This window comes from Oryzias melastigma, linkage group LG8 (genome assembly GCF_002922805.2).
Source record: "Oryzias melastigma strain HK-1 linkage group LG8, ASM292280v2, whole genome shotgun sequence".
NCBI classification, from domain to species: domain Eukaryota; kingdom Metazoa; phylum Chordata; class Actinopteri; order Beloniformes; family Adrianichthyidae; genus Oryzias; species Oryzias melastigma.
The window spans coordinates 19,250,964-19,265,497 of NC_050519.1; the positions used below are offsets into that span (position 1 = coordinate 19,250,964).

Genomic DNA, 14,534 nt, shown 5'->3' on the forward strand with positions numbered 1-14,534 from the left:
GCCGTCTCAGGACCGCGAGACAAACTTGGACCTGGTCGTATCTTCAAACAGAAAAAAGATCCAGCTGTTCACTTGATAGGATGGTTATTTATTTTAAATACCGCTGAACGCGCGTCTCACGTGCATCTGATCAGACTGTAACGGGGCCGCGCATGTGAAGTAACGCTGCGGCGCGCGCGAGAGGGGGGGGCACGCGCCGTTTTACAGCGGCGTCACCAAATGCTGATTTTATCTCGACAAAAAGGAATATCCGTTTCAGCAAGTGACTGTGAAAGCGGCGGCCTACTTTCGCGAGGAGATGATTTCCAATGGGGGACCTCATTGCTCGCTCAGTCCATTATTTCTACAGTCTATGATTTTCACATTTCAGCTGTGGGTGGAGTCAGCCTCCAACTTCCTGTTTGGTTAATATGCAGTTTTTCCCTTGCCCCACCCCCGAATGTTCGAATTAAATCCCAAATAAAAAAGTTTAGAATTAAATTTTATCATTTTTTAGGTATTGATTGTAGTAATGAAACTAATTGTGGGAACATTGAAATATTTGTAATAATTATTTTATACTGCCATGCCTAATTTTTTTCCTGATGATTTTGAGCCTTTTAGCTTGCCATACTGCCTCCCCCTGACAGCACGCCCCATGTTGCAGGAGCAGGGGCTGCTCCTCACTAGGAGATCTTAAACCAGACACAGAGACATGCACCGATGCTTTTGTTCAGCTCTTCAAAATAAATAAACCTGATCTCAGTATCCACGTCTTCCACCACGAGGTCTAGAAACGTTTTTGACAGAAGCTTCTCCTCGCAGTGAGGGGAGGGGGTGATCTGCGGTACACGTGTGGGCCGAACCGTGGCTAGTGATCCGTACGTACTGCGGGTTATCTGTGATCCGTTACACCTCTACTGTGTTAGATAAAAGTTTATATCACAATTATTCAATTCTGATTTTTCATTTTCTTTTTGAAATACAAAATTTCTTCATTATGCAAAAAAATGCAAAAAAGTCAAGTTTCTGACTTTTAAAGGTTTTACAGTCTACCAATGAGCCAATAAAAAAGTCCAAATGTTCAGAATATTTGATGCTTCTCATAATTGAGTCTGATTTGAAGCATCTGATTGGTTCAAAGTTGAACAAAGTGTGTCTGTGCGGGGCGTCGCTGGTAAAGCTGCTCCCTGCCGGTTTGCAGTCAACCTTTAACCTAATTCTGTGTTCATTTGTTTTCTTTTTCATTTTGTTTGTTTGTTTCAAAGTCTCTCCTCTGGCACCTAGAAGCACACAGGCCCTGGGAGCCTGCAGCCGGAGCTAGGCATGACTAATCGAGAGCTGACTCGGGGACAGACAGCCCGAATAATCAGTCCCAGATGCTCCTGAAAAAGCCTGCTCACAAACCCTCCCCCCTCCTTTCCAGGACTGTGGTGGCCTGGCCGATTTTGGGGATGGGAGGGGGGCAAGCTCGGGATGCTGCTGGGCTTCCAAATTTGGTCGGTGTTGGGGGGGCAGCTGTCAGATGAGAGGGCGAGTGTGGAGGATGCTGGGACTCCCTTTGGTCCTGCTGTGATGAAGGAAGCTGCTGCAGACTCCCCAAGAACATCCGTTACCCCCCCATCATCTCAAATTGTACCTAAATTAGCCCCATAGATGAGGATCTTTGATTGAAGCTGGGGGGGTTTCAAGAAGATGGAGAGAAAGAAAGAGGCCACGGGTGGAAAGACTCCCCTCTGCTGCAGCCCCCGACACCCCCGGCAAGCTGTGGAGGCCCACCTCTCCCTCTGCGGACGTCATGTCTGGTCCTGGCTGGCAGGAGTCCTGGTCTGGAGGAAGCACCTCTCTGATCAGTTTCCCTCCTCCTCTTTTGTTCTACCCTTCAGCAGCTCTGTCTGGAACTCTTCTTTATTTACGTCTGCTTGTCTCAACCCTCGTTTTCCCTCCATTCCCTCTGACCTCTGACATTTACTGTTGCTTCATCCAATCCACCTTAGCCCCTCCCATAATCTGTGTTACGTCGTACCTGGCTGCTAAGTCGGGTTCAAAACCATCGGATCAAACGAGCAAACAGGAGACTTTTACTTTACTCTAGTGTCTGTTTCTTGTTACTGCATTTGTTTTTTTTAAATGGGCTCTTTTTACACCACTGCCGGTGGAAAAGAAGTGACCTGGAACCGCAGCGACGAAGGCCCTTTGAGGGCCCTCCCCCACTCCCTCCCGTTTAGAAAAAGTAGTTAAGACACGGCAGAAAAGCAGCAGTCCGGCTGGAGCTCTGGCCCCAGCTTTGGGAGCGCTGTGGAGGAGAGGGGACCCTTTTTTTGCCCTGTGAGCTCTCCTCGTTCCCCTGCAGACCTCCCAGGACTGCCGGTGGGGAGGGGGACAGAGAGCTGACTCTGATACGGGGTAAGTACTGTCCCTCGCCCCCATTTAAGACTTGATTTCAGTGATTTCTGAGCCCCTCATCTGTAACGAGAAACAGACTTCAGTCTAGCTGACCTGAAACCTTCATCAGCTTCGGTTTTCGACTTAAACTTTATTTAAAAACTCATTTAAGTTCCTTTTATAAATCAAATGCATCTAATACGTTGTATTAAGCCGTTTTTAACTGGTAAGTTACACTTACAGAGGATGATGGTGTCTTGCAGGTATCGTACGTCTGAATATTCTTAAATCAACTGTAGTTTGAATTTCTGGAGCTTTGAAGGCGTTCTGAGTTTCGCTCTGACTTGTTTTTGTTCCTTCCTCCCTGAAATTGACCGATTATTCCACACCCCCCCGTCCGCTCCCTCTCAGATGTGGAAGATGTCAAGTTTGTCATCAATTACGACTATCCCAACTCCTCCGAGGACTACATCCATCGCATCGGCCGCACCGCCCGCAGCACCAACAAAGGCACGGCCTACACCTTCTTCACTCCGGGGAACGTCCGGCAGGCCCGGGAGCTCATCCGGGTGCTGGAGGAGGCCCGGCAGGCCATCAACCCCAAACTGCTGCAGCTGGTGGAGACCGGACGGGGAGGAGGCGGTGGAGGTGAGGGCACATCCACCCAAATACAAGCCAATAAAAATGTGCTTGTTGGTAACCCGCCTTTTTGTTTTTCCAGGCGGTCGATCCCGTTTCCGCGGCTCCAACTCAAACAATCCCAACCTGATGTATCAGGACGAGTGTGATCGGCGGATGCGCTCTGTGGGCGGAGGCAGCAGCAAGGAGGGAAACGGCTACGGCAGAGATAACCGTGGAGGAACCGGCTCCTCTTCCTCCTCCTCCTCCTACAGAGACCGGAGCAGCCGGGACGGGGGCCGCAACTCCTACGACCAGTACCAGAACAACGGCTCGTTCGGCAGCTCCAGGGCCAGCGCGGCGACGGGTGGAGCCACAGGGGGCCAGGCCCCACCTCCTCTAACAGGCCCCCAGCCGTTAATGTCCCAGCAGTTCAACCCGCCCCAGCCGATGATGGGCCTAATGGGCCAATCCTCATACCAGTTTGCTCCCCCGCCGCCGTCGATCCCAAACAGGAAATGATGTCACACTTTAAAAAAACTCCAGCATCTGAACTTAAAGCTTTGTTTTTGTTTACACCGTGTCAAGATGGATCATTTTTAGGTTCTCACTTTTGTGTTTGTGCGTCCTGGTGTGCAACAGGTAGGTGCTTACATTCAAATACAGTTGATTTCCACTTCTGTCTTTAAATATTAAACTTCTGATTCAGTTTTAGGTAAAAATTGAGAACTTTGCTTTGTTTTCCCCCTGTTTGTAAACAGCAACAGTCTTTGCTTCAGTGATTGAAATGTTCTTAGTCGACTGCAGTTTAATAAAGATATTCCGTGCATGATTGCCTCATCTTTTTATTTTGTCAATACAGAAATAAGAACAAGACATTTTGTATAGAGAGAGCAAAGAAATTTTATACATGATCTGCAAAACTAAAGATTCATTCATGGGTTTTTGGATTTCATAAGGGGAGCAGACATTTTCATAAATATATTTAGTTTTTCTTAAATGGAAACAAATGTCCTTTTTGAAATTCAGTGTTTGCAGACTGTATGGGTCAATAGTACAGAACCACTCTGCTGTCGCTGCCGTTTATTGGGAATCAGTGCAGTGGAATGTGAGCCTGTTGGGGGCGTGGTTTGCAGACATGCATCGGTGACTGCAGAAACAAGCCGGACGGGTCCGAGTCGAGCGCTGTGCCGACAGCGGCTCAGCTTGCATATACTCTAAAGTTCAGGATAAATGCTTCAACGTGAAATTAATCCGTAAAAGAAGAAGAAGTAGTCACATTTTAAATTAAACAGTATCAAACATGAATATATTAGGATGTAGCTGATCAGACCGAACATGGACATGTAACAGATGAAATCATTCAAAAAACTAAATCACTAAACTTTAAATAAAGTTACAACTGTAAAATAGGCACATATGGCAGAGAACACACATCACAGTAGACTCTTCCTTACACCAGATAAAGAGGGAATACAGTACTTCCAAAACAATCATTCTCTGGAATCAAAATGTTAAACAGAACAGAAACAACACATAAAGTTGAGTACAGCCTTTGCTTTTTTTGCAAACTAACTAATGTTTACTGAGCTGGATTTTTGCAAGCATGAGTCCAGTGTTCACAGAGCATGCGGAGGTGAAGGAGCGGAAACTAAAAGAACAAACATCAAGCTAGTGAGCCCATAAGCCCGCCTCTTCTTCATCGCAGTTTAAAATAAGAGTGCATCAATGTACAGCAGACGACACCTGACGGATGTGAAGCGCATGACGGAGCGTGAGTATAACCCAAAGGATTCAGGACAGTTTGTAAAAGAAACCGCGTTCCAACCAGTGTTGTGCTGGACAGTTTTGAGGGGGTGCTGGGGGACGAGGGGGGGTCGCGTCTCAAAGCAAAAAGTTTGTTGGTTTCAGGTTGTGTTTGGATGCTATAGCTGCCCCCACTTCTCCGGAGGAGGAAACTGTTCTATGCTGCCGCTCTCGTTGTGCTGCTCCTCCCCTAAGCTGAAGGTTAGCGTGTACTGCAGCTTCACCTTCTCCTGCGGGAACAACACAAGCTTCAGAATCACTCGCTGGTTTAAAGACACATGAAAATGGTGGTTTTGACATGTTCTTGTGGCACTTTTCTGATGCCAGAGGACATATATGAAGACAATTAGGATTCAAATGATATTTCTGAGTATTCAAATCATTGTGAATCAGGAGCAGATGAAAAATGCTGTTTGAAAAAGAACACATTTGTTATGCAAGATACACATGTAGACAAATACATTCAAGTACATCTTTGTTTACCTCGTCTGATCTGACTTATAACTGTACAGCTGGATGGCTCCAATCTTGCTAACCACTTTTATTGAACCGGTAATGATAGTTTGAGGGTGCGAGGGGCTGTAAGCTAGCTGGAGAGCGTGTAAACCACTGACTGTATATGTGAACTGGACTGAGTGAGTGTGATGTCACCCACAGAAAATGACTTGGTTCCGGTTCCAACGAAACATAGTTCATTCAGTCGCCATGTTGGAACCAGACGTCAGTAAGTAAGCAGTGATTGGTCAGATTCTGTATGAGTTATTGTTTCTATGGTAACCACTCTGGCCAATCAGGAGCGAGCTTGTTGGAGGTCTAGATCCCTACTGAAAGCGAGCAACTTTTATTGCAGCATCTGATTGGTCCATTTATTACTTGAATAACTTGCACAAAAGAGTAAAAATATCCTGTAAATAAAATGAGGATTAGTAAGAACATGTTAAAAAGAAGTATTGGAATGGTTTTTCTGACAAACAGAATGACTGAATAATAGTGGTTTATTTCTCAATAGAAGTCTATGGGTCAGTCCAGTTCTCATATACATTCAACGGCATAAACAGAGAAGTCAGTTGTGGGTGACTGGTACTGAGGGCAGGCTTACTCCGTCCCAATAGTACCACCTACAACTCAGAGGTGAATTTCTAATCAACTCCTGCTTATTTTGGCTAAAAATCATAATTAATTTTAATTCTAATCATAATTAAGAGACCACTGGGAACGATTTGAACATAGAACAAAAGATGATTCGAGTGAGTCTTTTCCTACCCTGTTTGGGTTTGATACCAGCAGGATCTGTGTGACAGCAGCAGGGGGGAGGATGGGGTTGAACGCCGGGAGCTCCGTTCCTGATGGAGGCTGCAGCTTTACCGCCATGGACTGCAGGTCATTGAAAACATTATTTTTTCACTCCAACAATCAGCTGCAGAGGATTTTATTTATGTTTATTGCTGCAGCTGACCTTTGGAGCGGTCATCTGGAAGTTGATGTTGGTGACGGGGATGGGGGCGGACGACAGCATGGAGATGATCACCACCAGCACGTCAGGCCGAGACGGCGGCGAGTCCCGGGCAAAATGGAAGAGGACCCGCAGACTGTTTCCATCAAACACGGTTACAGGTAAGAGACTACCTGCAGAAGAAAGGAGGAGGCTTAAATCTGATTCAACAAAAACTAGAAACAATGACTGATCCGATCATTTGGATCAGACTTACTGGGTTTAATGGATTCTAAGGGAACAAAAACATCACTTAGTGAAACTTCTGCAGAGGGAGCTTGTAAGTGAGTCGGGGATTTTTCCAGCAGCGAGGCTCCGAGGTTAGGAAGACGAGCGGGATGCTCGGGAGTGAAGGCTACGGAGGAGCTGGTGCCCGATTTATTCTGCAGATCTCTCAGCGTCGGTTTGGACTGCTGCTTGTCCCTTAAAAGGAGGAAAAACAGACACTGGAGGTTAGCCAAAACTCTGAAGTTCAGTATTCACTCACAGAAACTTGATCTAAAAATAATAAAAACACATCTAATAAAATGATCACTAAAATAAACTCGAACATGCAGAAGAAAACTCTGGAGTTTTAGAAAAAAGTCATTCAAAATTGATAAGTAAGAATGAATTAATAGATAAGTTACTGATACTTAGTGCAGTTGCATTAAGTTATTATTCATAACAAATACAGATCAATAAAAAGTTGGATGTAATGATACAAATGAATTAATTTGCTGTGGCTCAAAGAAGGAAAATTATCTTACTCCCCCAAAAGACAAAACAAAATCTCTTCTCGGACAAACTGAAATTTTTTCTGTGTTTTTAGCAGCAGACTGTTTGGTACCATTTGACCTGCAGCCCCTCAGGGGGTAACGACTGCTGCAGCAGCGTCTTTCCCAGCAGGTCCAGCTCATCCAGGGCAGAATTCCCGGGGGTGGAACCAGAGGAGTGGGGCTGAGAGAGGCAGGGGGGGTCGGGACTCAGGAGGAGGCTGGGAGCTGCGGGGAGGTCCGGCTCCGTGCTCTCAGAGGACTGGAAGGAGAAAAGCCGCGTGTGAACGTGCACATTCAGGTTCTAGTTAAAAGCTTTCTCTGGTTCCCACCTGGAAGGAGTCCCACGCTGTGGAGTCCTCAGGCTGGGAGGGGGGGTTGGAGGCGTGCGTTCCGTCACTTAAACCTGATTAAAGATCATTTTAGACTTGTTTTTTGTGTTCAGGCGTCCATTTTCTGAGAGCTCCACTGGATTCAATGAAAAACATGTTACCTAGTGACATCAGCTCGTCGTCAAGGAGACTGATCCCCATCTCCTGGGAGGGGGCGCTGAGGCCGTCTGTCGGGGTGGGAAACTCGGGAAAGGAGGGAGGCGACTGGGGAGAGGTGTCCAGACCTGACAGATCCAGCAGTGCCGTCCCTCCCCCTTCAAGATACGAACCCAGTTCACGCCTGCTTTCACTTCACAATTCCAAACCTCACAGTGCCGACGGTCGGCCTCTCCTCCTACCTGTTGGTTTCTGTGCGTTTAACGTGTTGTTTCCGTTCACGATCTCCCCCTTCACCTGCTGCTTATACAGGTTGATGACGAGCGTCAGGCTGTCGTTGGCCTGCAGGATCTCAGCTGTGGACAGACGTTAGAGGAAAATCAGCCTGCAGTGAGAGGAACGCCAGAGAGCAACCAAAGTGCTTTAAAAATGGTAGAAACAACAATTCTTTCAACTGGATTCTTGCAAACATTTCACAATAAAAGCATTTTGACATTTAAAACAGACTTGAATCCTAACAATCTTAGAGTTCCCTCACCGTAACATAGCTCACCTTTTGTAATCTCGCTGTTTCGCAAATTGTTTTTGTTCAATAATGCATGATTTTGTTTTTTAAACAGAAGATTGTGTTCTGCATCCTGATTGGCTATAGACCACTGTCAATCCAACGTCCTCCATATTGTGTCTCTTGTGCTGAATGCATTCAGTTTACATAACTCTTTCATTTTTCGTTTTCATTCTATAATACTGGACTTATTTTTATATGAAGGTTCGAACTTTGAGAGTTTAGAGAGAAAAGTGTGAAAATGTTCATGTTTGTTGGAAAAAATGTCAATAAAGCTTGTATTGAAGAGTTTTAACACCTTAAAACATCTAGAATTATTGTAAATGTGCAGATTTTGCTAAATACCGGGTTATTTTTTAGAATGGAACTTTATCAATAAACGAGGGGATAATGTATTTAGATGGATTTGATATTTCTGGAATTTTATGTTGCTCTTTAAGAGTCTCGCTTGTGAATTAACACTTTATCAATAAACAGAATCATAATTTTCATTTAATTACACTGGTGATATAGTCTCTGACTAATAATTTCAATGTTCTATAAGAATCAAAATATCCTTTTGAGCATTTACTGATATTATTTGGTCACTTCAGAAAGACCGACTCCGATAATCTTTTGATCTATTTTCAAAGCCTTAATGATGCCAGTTTTAAGCAAAACCAAAAACCCTGTGTCGTTTTCGAGGACATAGTTTCTGTAGAATGACAGGTATTCATTAGAAATTCATCTCCGAGTTGTGGATGGGAATGTTGACGAGGAAGTAAGCCTGCCCTCATTTCCCATCATTCTTTGTTTGTGCTCTTTCCTGTATTTTTTTTTATATATGTCCTCCATCATCAGAAAAATGCTATAAGAACATGTTAAAATCACTGTTTTCATAACATTTTTGACGAGACAATAAAAACTATTTATTTTGTGGATTCGAGGCGTGCGGCTCACCCAAAGCTTCATCGTTGTCCTCTGTGTCGCTTGCCAGCCTGAACAGTGTGGGTCTCATCTTCTCACAGCGCTGGTAGAGATCCTGTCCACACATACGCAGAAGCACAAAAGTCGTCAGTGTGTTGAAGAAGGCGGAGCTATACGGTGAAGGTGTGGCTCTCCTTCATCTCACCTGGATGAGCTCGCTGTTGCTCTGGCTGGCCGTGCTGCTGTCATAGTCCTGCAGGAGCTGAGTCAGCAGAGCCACGCTCTCCTTCACCTCCTGGATGGCGTTCACTCGCTTCGACACCTTCTCTGCTCGCCTCTGATCCTGGAATCCAGATCACACAGGAAACCGTAACACATGACATCCATCCTTCACAGGCATTCGCAGACCAGGAGAATCTGGGTCTAGCCTGCATGCTTTTGAGGATGGAGGCTGGTAGACACTGACATTCCCTATCATGAGTCTATTCTGAGCTCTCTGATCCATTTCTTTCATCCACTGAGGAGAGCTCACCAAACCCGACTGACAAACCAACAGCCGAGCCTCTCGGCTCAGGAAGCGTGGCGCTCCGTTCCAGAGCAAGCACAGACAAGAAACCTCCAGAGATCTAGTCTCAAGATGCTGGAAACACTGAGAGCTAGATGGGAAGGTGGGGGAACAGACCTCCTGCACCATTTCTTTGATGAGCTTGTTGGCGGCTTTCAGGTCCTCGGGGTGGGAGCTGTTCAGCAGGCGGGACAGCATCTGACAGAAGAAGCACCAGAGGTCACGCAGCAGAAGAATAAAAGATGGATTTAAACCCCCCACCACTAACAACCCCTCCACACCTACCTTAGATTTCTCCTCGTCTTCAAACACTGCATTCTTGGGTCGGGGTGGAGGAAGTTTAAGCAGCTTGTCCGGGGGCAGCTCCGGGTCTTGCTTGATGATTCCTGATTTAAAAGCACAGATAAGATAAGACATTTTCCTAAAACTAAACGCTTTATCACATGTCATCGCCTTTACCTTGTTTCTTCAGCATCTGATAAGCATCAGAGATTTTGGCCTCATCGGGCAGAGCCAGAGTCCAGCTGTAGATCAGCTCCAAAACCTTCTTTTTAACGGGTTCTGGGGACCGGGAGCCCAGGTACTGAGCAGGAGATTCCACACAAAACGTCATTTTAGAGGGTTTTTTTGGCAAAAAATGTGCTGCATTATAAAACGCTTTACCTTTGGAGAAACTACTTTGATTAGCTCATTCAGGAACCGGAACTTGCCCACCTCACTGTGAAACCTTTTCCCACAATTTTTCATACACGTTTCCAGAACCTCGAGAGGAAACAGAAACAGGTTGATATAAACCATCGAATTCTAAATTGACTCAACCGTTCAGAACTCACCAGGAGAGCCTGCATGGCCTCCCACTCCTGGGGGGACTGGATCTTGTGAGCCAGGAGTCTGGTGGCAAGCTGAGGCCTAGAACACAGTTTAGACTCGTTCAGTTTCTGTACCGCTCCAGAAATCACTCCGGCCCAGATTGCTCTTACCCCTCCAGGTCATTGTTGAGCTGATTACAGAAGGCATGGATGCTGCTCCAGTCCGTCTCTCTGTTCAGAGGGTTTGTCGCTCTGTCTGAAAGGACAGAAAACACAAAACAGATCAACTCTGGCAGCTTTTTTTTTTGTTTGTTTGTTTTTTCCAACCTCTTGAATTTTAGTTTGTTAGCTTACTAACAACAACAATACAATGTACTTTAGAATGTAAATATAAATTCAAAACTTTAAGAAGACTACAAATTTTTTAAGTTTTAAAAAACTGATTAAAGACTCAGTCCAATTAAGAGGGTGTTTTTGGTCTTTTTAACATGTTTTTCTTTCATTTGTTTTCCATGATGAAGAACACACATAAGATAAAAATGACATTTCTGAGTATTTCTTTATCAACATGTTGTAAACCAGGAGCAGATGAAAAAAAATGCCACTGGAATAAGATCATACTTGTGATGCTGGGCGGGCAACAAGCTCCCTGTTTAGAGCTCTCAGCAACAGCGAGAGGAAGGGGGGCGGGGTTTCTTTGCACCAACAGTCCCGCCCACAACTCAGAGGTGAATTTCTAAGAACAATTGCTTTTTTTCATTTAGACTAAAACAAGAAAAGCTCACTGGAAACGCATTAAAAACAGATCAAAAGATGATTGTAGCAGGTCTTTAATATTGAATTAATGTTTATATTTTTGAAATCTAATATTGCTGCATCAAATTAAAGAAATCATTTTCCTTAAAAATGATTTATTTAAAAAAATCCAGTAAAATAAATCTTCTGTTAATTTTTAAATAATAATTCATCATTTAAGTCATGAAAGCTCGACCACTGCTCAGTTTATGTCTTTAACTGTGTAAAAAGTGTTTGTCATAATCAAAGACAAATAGTTTTTCCTTTAAAATTTTAATTTAAAAAAGTGATGATAATTCTTCAAATATAAATTGAATGATGAACTTAAGATTCAAGAGTTTTTAGATCTTGATATGTCTCCAGTTGTATATTTTGTTTTACTCATTTTTTAAACGTTTTAGCTAACTTATAAGTATCTGTTTCTTGTCACACTGATTATTAGAATACAGAATGGATGTCAGTGGATATTGTAGATCCACTAGAACAGAAGTGACTTGTGTCTGGACTCATGTAAGAATGTCGCTCACACACTTTAGTTCAGCAGCTGATTGAGAAGCTGATTCTGACTGGGCCTGAACACCTTTCTGTAACTGGATCCTGGATTTCTTTACGGGGAGACTCAAGTCAGTCTGGACAAAGAAAAAGCATCATATTCAACTCTGGAGCTCCGCAGGGCTGTGTGTTCAGCCCTCTGCTGTTCACCTTGTGGACTCATGACTGTGCAGATCCAACCACATCCCTGATGACACGATTGCGGTGGGTCTGATTAGCAAGGATGATGAGTCAGCACACAGAGAGGAGGTGCAGCTGCTAACAGCCTGGTGTAAGGCCAACAACCTGCCTCTGAACGTCAACAAGACAAAGATGATCTTCAGGAGAGCAAAGAGTGACCATTCTCTGGTGGCCATCGACGGATCCTCAGCAGGGATCATCAAAACCACTAAGTTTGATAGTGTTCAACTTCCCCCGGTCACTCAACACCAGCTCTATCACCAAGAGAAACCCCGCAGCACCTCTACCCAAGAAGACAGAGGAAAGTCCAACACTGAGAGAACATACTGAGCAGCTGGATCACTGCCTGGATTAGAAATTGGACTGTTGGACCTCCAGTGTATAGGGAGAACAACTGAGAAGATCATCAGAGTATCTATTCTCCTTTATCAATGACATTTATACGTTTACACTGCACACTGTTTACACAAAGACGATCCCTCACACTCCTCACACACGTTTCTTTTGCTCTGCTGTTGCCTGGAAGAAGGCTCTGGAGCCGTCTGGCCCTCACAACCAGAGAACAGGTTCTTTCTTTAATCTGACAGGTTTCTAAAACATTACCAGGATGTACGGCAAAACAAACACATGCATGTACAAAACTTAAGCACTGTACTAGTCCAAATCTCTCTCTCAAACACATTAAGAACTGAACAATCATTTATGTTGTGATTGTGCTGTTATTACTGCAAAGTTATAACAGTTATAAGTTATTATTAAGTTAATAAGTTGTATGCAAACCTGCATACATCTATATCCACACCGCAAGCACATTTGCACACAGTTTTCTTTTAAATAAAATACATCTTTGCACAATTCTTGTTACTCCGTCTTATATTTTTGTCAATAAATCTCCTGCTTTTGTCTTGTCTTATATATTTTTTCTCCTTTTCACTGTCCTGTCTGTGCTGTTTGCACCTTTGTGCACTTTAATGTGGCTTTGTTATATGTTAGGTAGCACCAGGTCTGTAGAGAAACATCCTCTCACTGTACTACGTTAACAAATGTCACTGTGTGTGGTTGAAATGACAATAAAGCTTCTCAAATCTTGACTTTTCAGATAAGGTAAATAACTATTTTAATGTACACAAAATTTGCAAATGCAAAAACTCAAATTGTAAAGACAAAAAATGCCTTAGACACGTAACTCCTGTTGTTCCACTTAGCTGAGGGTTCAGCAGAACTTCCAGAGTCAGGAAGTTCTAAGAGGATTCCATTTTTATGAGCAACATCCAGTTTGTGTGAGAGGTTTCCTGGAAAATAACCAATAAGTCACTGCGTCTGCAATCACACCGAGCAACAAAAACTGAGGAATAGTGGCTAAAAATGATCAATTTAAAAGAAAATAAAAGGTTATCTGGAAAATGCATCCAGTAAAGATTAATTCTGAAATTAAAATCTCAAATATTAAAATAGTTTTTACTTATTAATAGGATATTTGTTTTGGGGTCCTCAGCACTCACACAGGTGAAAGGTCACACAGACTTCAGGGGTAAACTCAATAAAAATATGTTGAGAAGCAAAGCAGGAGACTGTCATGATCTGGTTTTAGGAACAACCGGATTATTATGTAATGTTTTAAAATACGGGAAATAACTGAGTTTGTGACAAGAAAATCCTCCATGTCTGACTACAGAAAGTAACCTTTGTAGTTAGTAACACAACATGCCAACTAGCTCACACAGCCGGGCTACTGTCACACGGCAGCTAGCTTACACTTTGCTGTCTGTTCTGGATCACGTTTGCCTAATAAATCATTCATAGCTCTAACTGAATTTGTGACACGGTTATGATACAGTGAAACACAGCCCGAACTGTGTCCCGAACGTGAAACGTCCAGTGTCCGCGGTTGTGTTCATGAGTTGACAGCTCGGTAGCTAGGTTAGCATACTGTGTGTGCAGCGGCGAGGTCTCTAACCCTTCAAACCGGCAGCGTGAGGCTTTAACGCGGCGTGACTTCCTCCACAAGCCACCGGAAAGACATGTTTCCTCCCAATAATTGAGACTGAAACTAGCTTAGCAAAAAAAGAGGCTGGAAACACTTACTGATACAGGACTCCAAACTCTCCGTGTCAGGCGGTGCAGCCATCACAACGAGATTTATGTCGTGGCGTAGTCTCGCGAGACTTGCACTGAGACGTGGCATGAAAACTGTTGCAGGCAGCTTCCCTTTAACTTTCATTCTGTTTTTTCACTATATATTCATTTAGGTGGACTGAGCTATCGTATATGTATGAACTTTAATAACATGGAATTTGTTGTTTGTGCATTTGACAGACTTGTTAGGCTTAATTCTATCTTCAGTCTATGATTTTGCCTGAAATAAAACAAAATGTGCAGGAAAGATTTGTGTGATGTAAAGACTTAGATTTGCGGAGAATTTCTGATGACTTTGTATGATTATTAAACATGTAAATTATGTTATAATGCTTATAGTGCAATCCCTCCAAGGTAATACGCCTAAGCAGTCTGAACCGTAATCAAAATTTACCTCAAAAGTGCATTAGCTCCAACCAACAGAACCTCGCAAGTCTCTAAGTCCATTAGCAGCTTTAGTCACTCAATTAATTTTGAATTGCTGTACCAAGCAACTGAACATA

At 43.7% G+C, this 14,534-nt stretch overlaps 2 protein-coding genes across 5 annotated transcripts in view; one reads left to right on the forward strand and one right to left on the reverse strand.

The window, feature by feature from the left end:
* Positions 1–3,811, forward strand: part of LOC112146571 (probable ATP-dependent RNA helicase DDX17) — a 9,810-nt gene extending 5,999 nt beyond the window's left edge. For all 3 annotated transcript variants that reach the window (XM_024272464.2, XM_024272463.2, XM_024272466.2), the window contains 2 exons: positions 2,776–3,012; positions 3,086–3,811. In XM_024272464.2, coding sequence (XP_024128232.1) covers positions 2,776–3,012; positions 3,086–3,504 — 656 coding nt within the window. In that variant the 3' untranslated portion in view covers positions 3,505–3,811. The remainder of the gene's footprint in view (positions 1–2,775; positions 3,013–3,085) is intronic.
* On the reverse strand, positions 3,810–14,088 carry LOC112146570 (ADP-ribosylation factor-binding protein GGA1). Of its 2 annotated transcripts, none has more exons than XM_024272461.2 (17): positions 13,981–14,088; positions 10,540–10,624; positions 10,393–10,468; positions 10,223–10,321; positions 10,019–10,142; positions 9,845–9,945; positions 9,677–9,757; positions 9,200–9,337; positions 9,028–9,109; positions 7,766–7,879; positions 7,529–7,681; positions 7,368–7,441; positions 7,110–7,297; positions 6,498–6,703; positions 6,245–6,414; positions 6,052–6,162; positions 3,810–5,018 (listed from the first exon to the last, which is right to left on the reverse strand). In XM_024272461.2, exons 1-17 carry the CDS (start codon positions 14,078–14,080, stop codon positions 4,908–4,910), a joined length of 2,013 nt encoding a protein of 670 aa, XP_024128229.1. In that variant the 5' UTR covers positions 14,081–14,088; the 3' UTR covers positions 3,810–4,907. The 2 variants fall into 2 exon arrangements, with proteins under 2 accessions (XP_024128229.1, XP_036069244.1); XM_036213351.1 differs by lacking the exon at positions 13,981–14,088 and adding an exon at positions 13,853–13,937.
* Between the last annotated feature and the right edge of the window lie 446 nt (positions 14,089–14,534).

Bases quoted from the DNA above. Each gene is read 5' to 3' on its own strand.
- LOC112146570 (XM_024272461.2), bottom strand. From the start codon at position 14,080: ATGCCACGTCTCAGTGCAAGTCTCGCGAGACTACGCCACGACATAAAT. The intron at 9,758-9,844 runs GTAGGTGTGGAG...TTCTTCTGTCAG, and splicing joins AAGACGAGGAGAAATCTAAG to ATGCTGTCCCGCCTGCTGAA. The intron at 6,163-6,244 runs GTCAGCTGCAGC...AATGACCTGCAG, and splicing joins TCCAGATGACCGCTCCAAAG to TCCATGGCGGTAAAGCTGCA.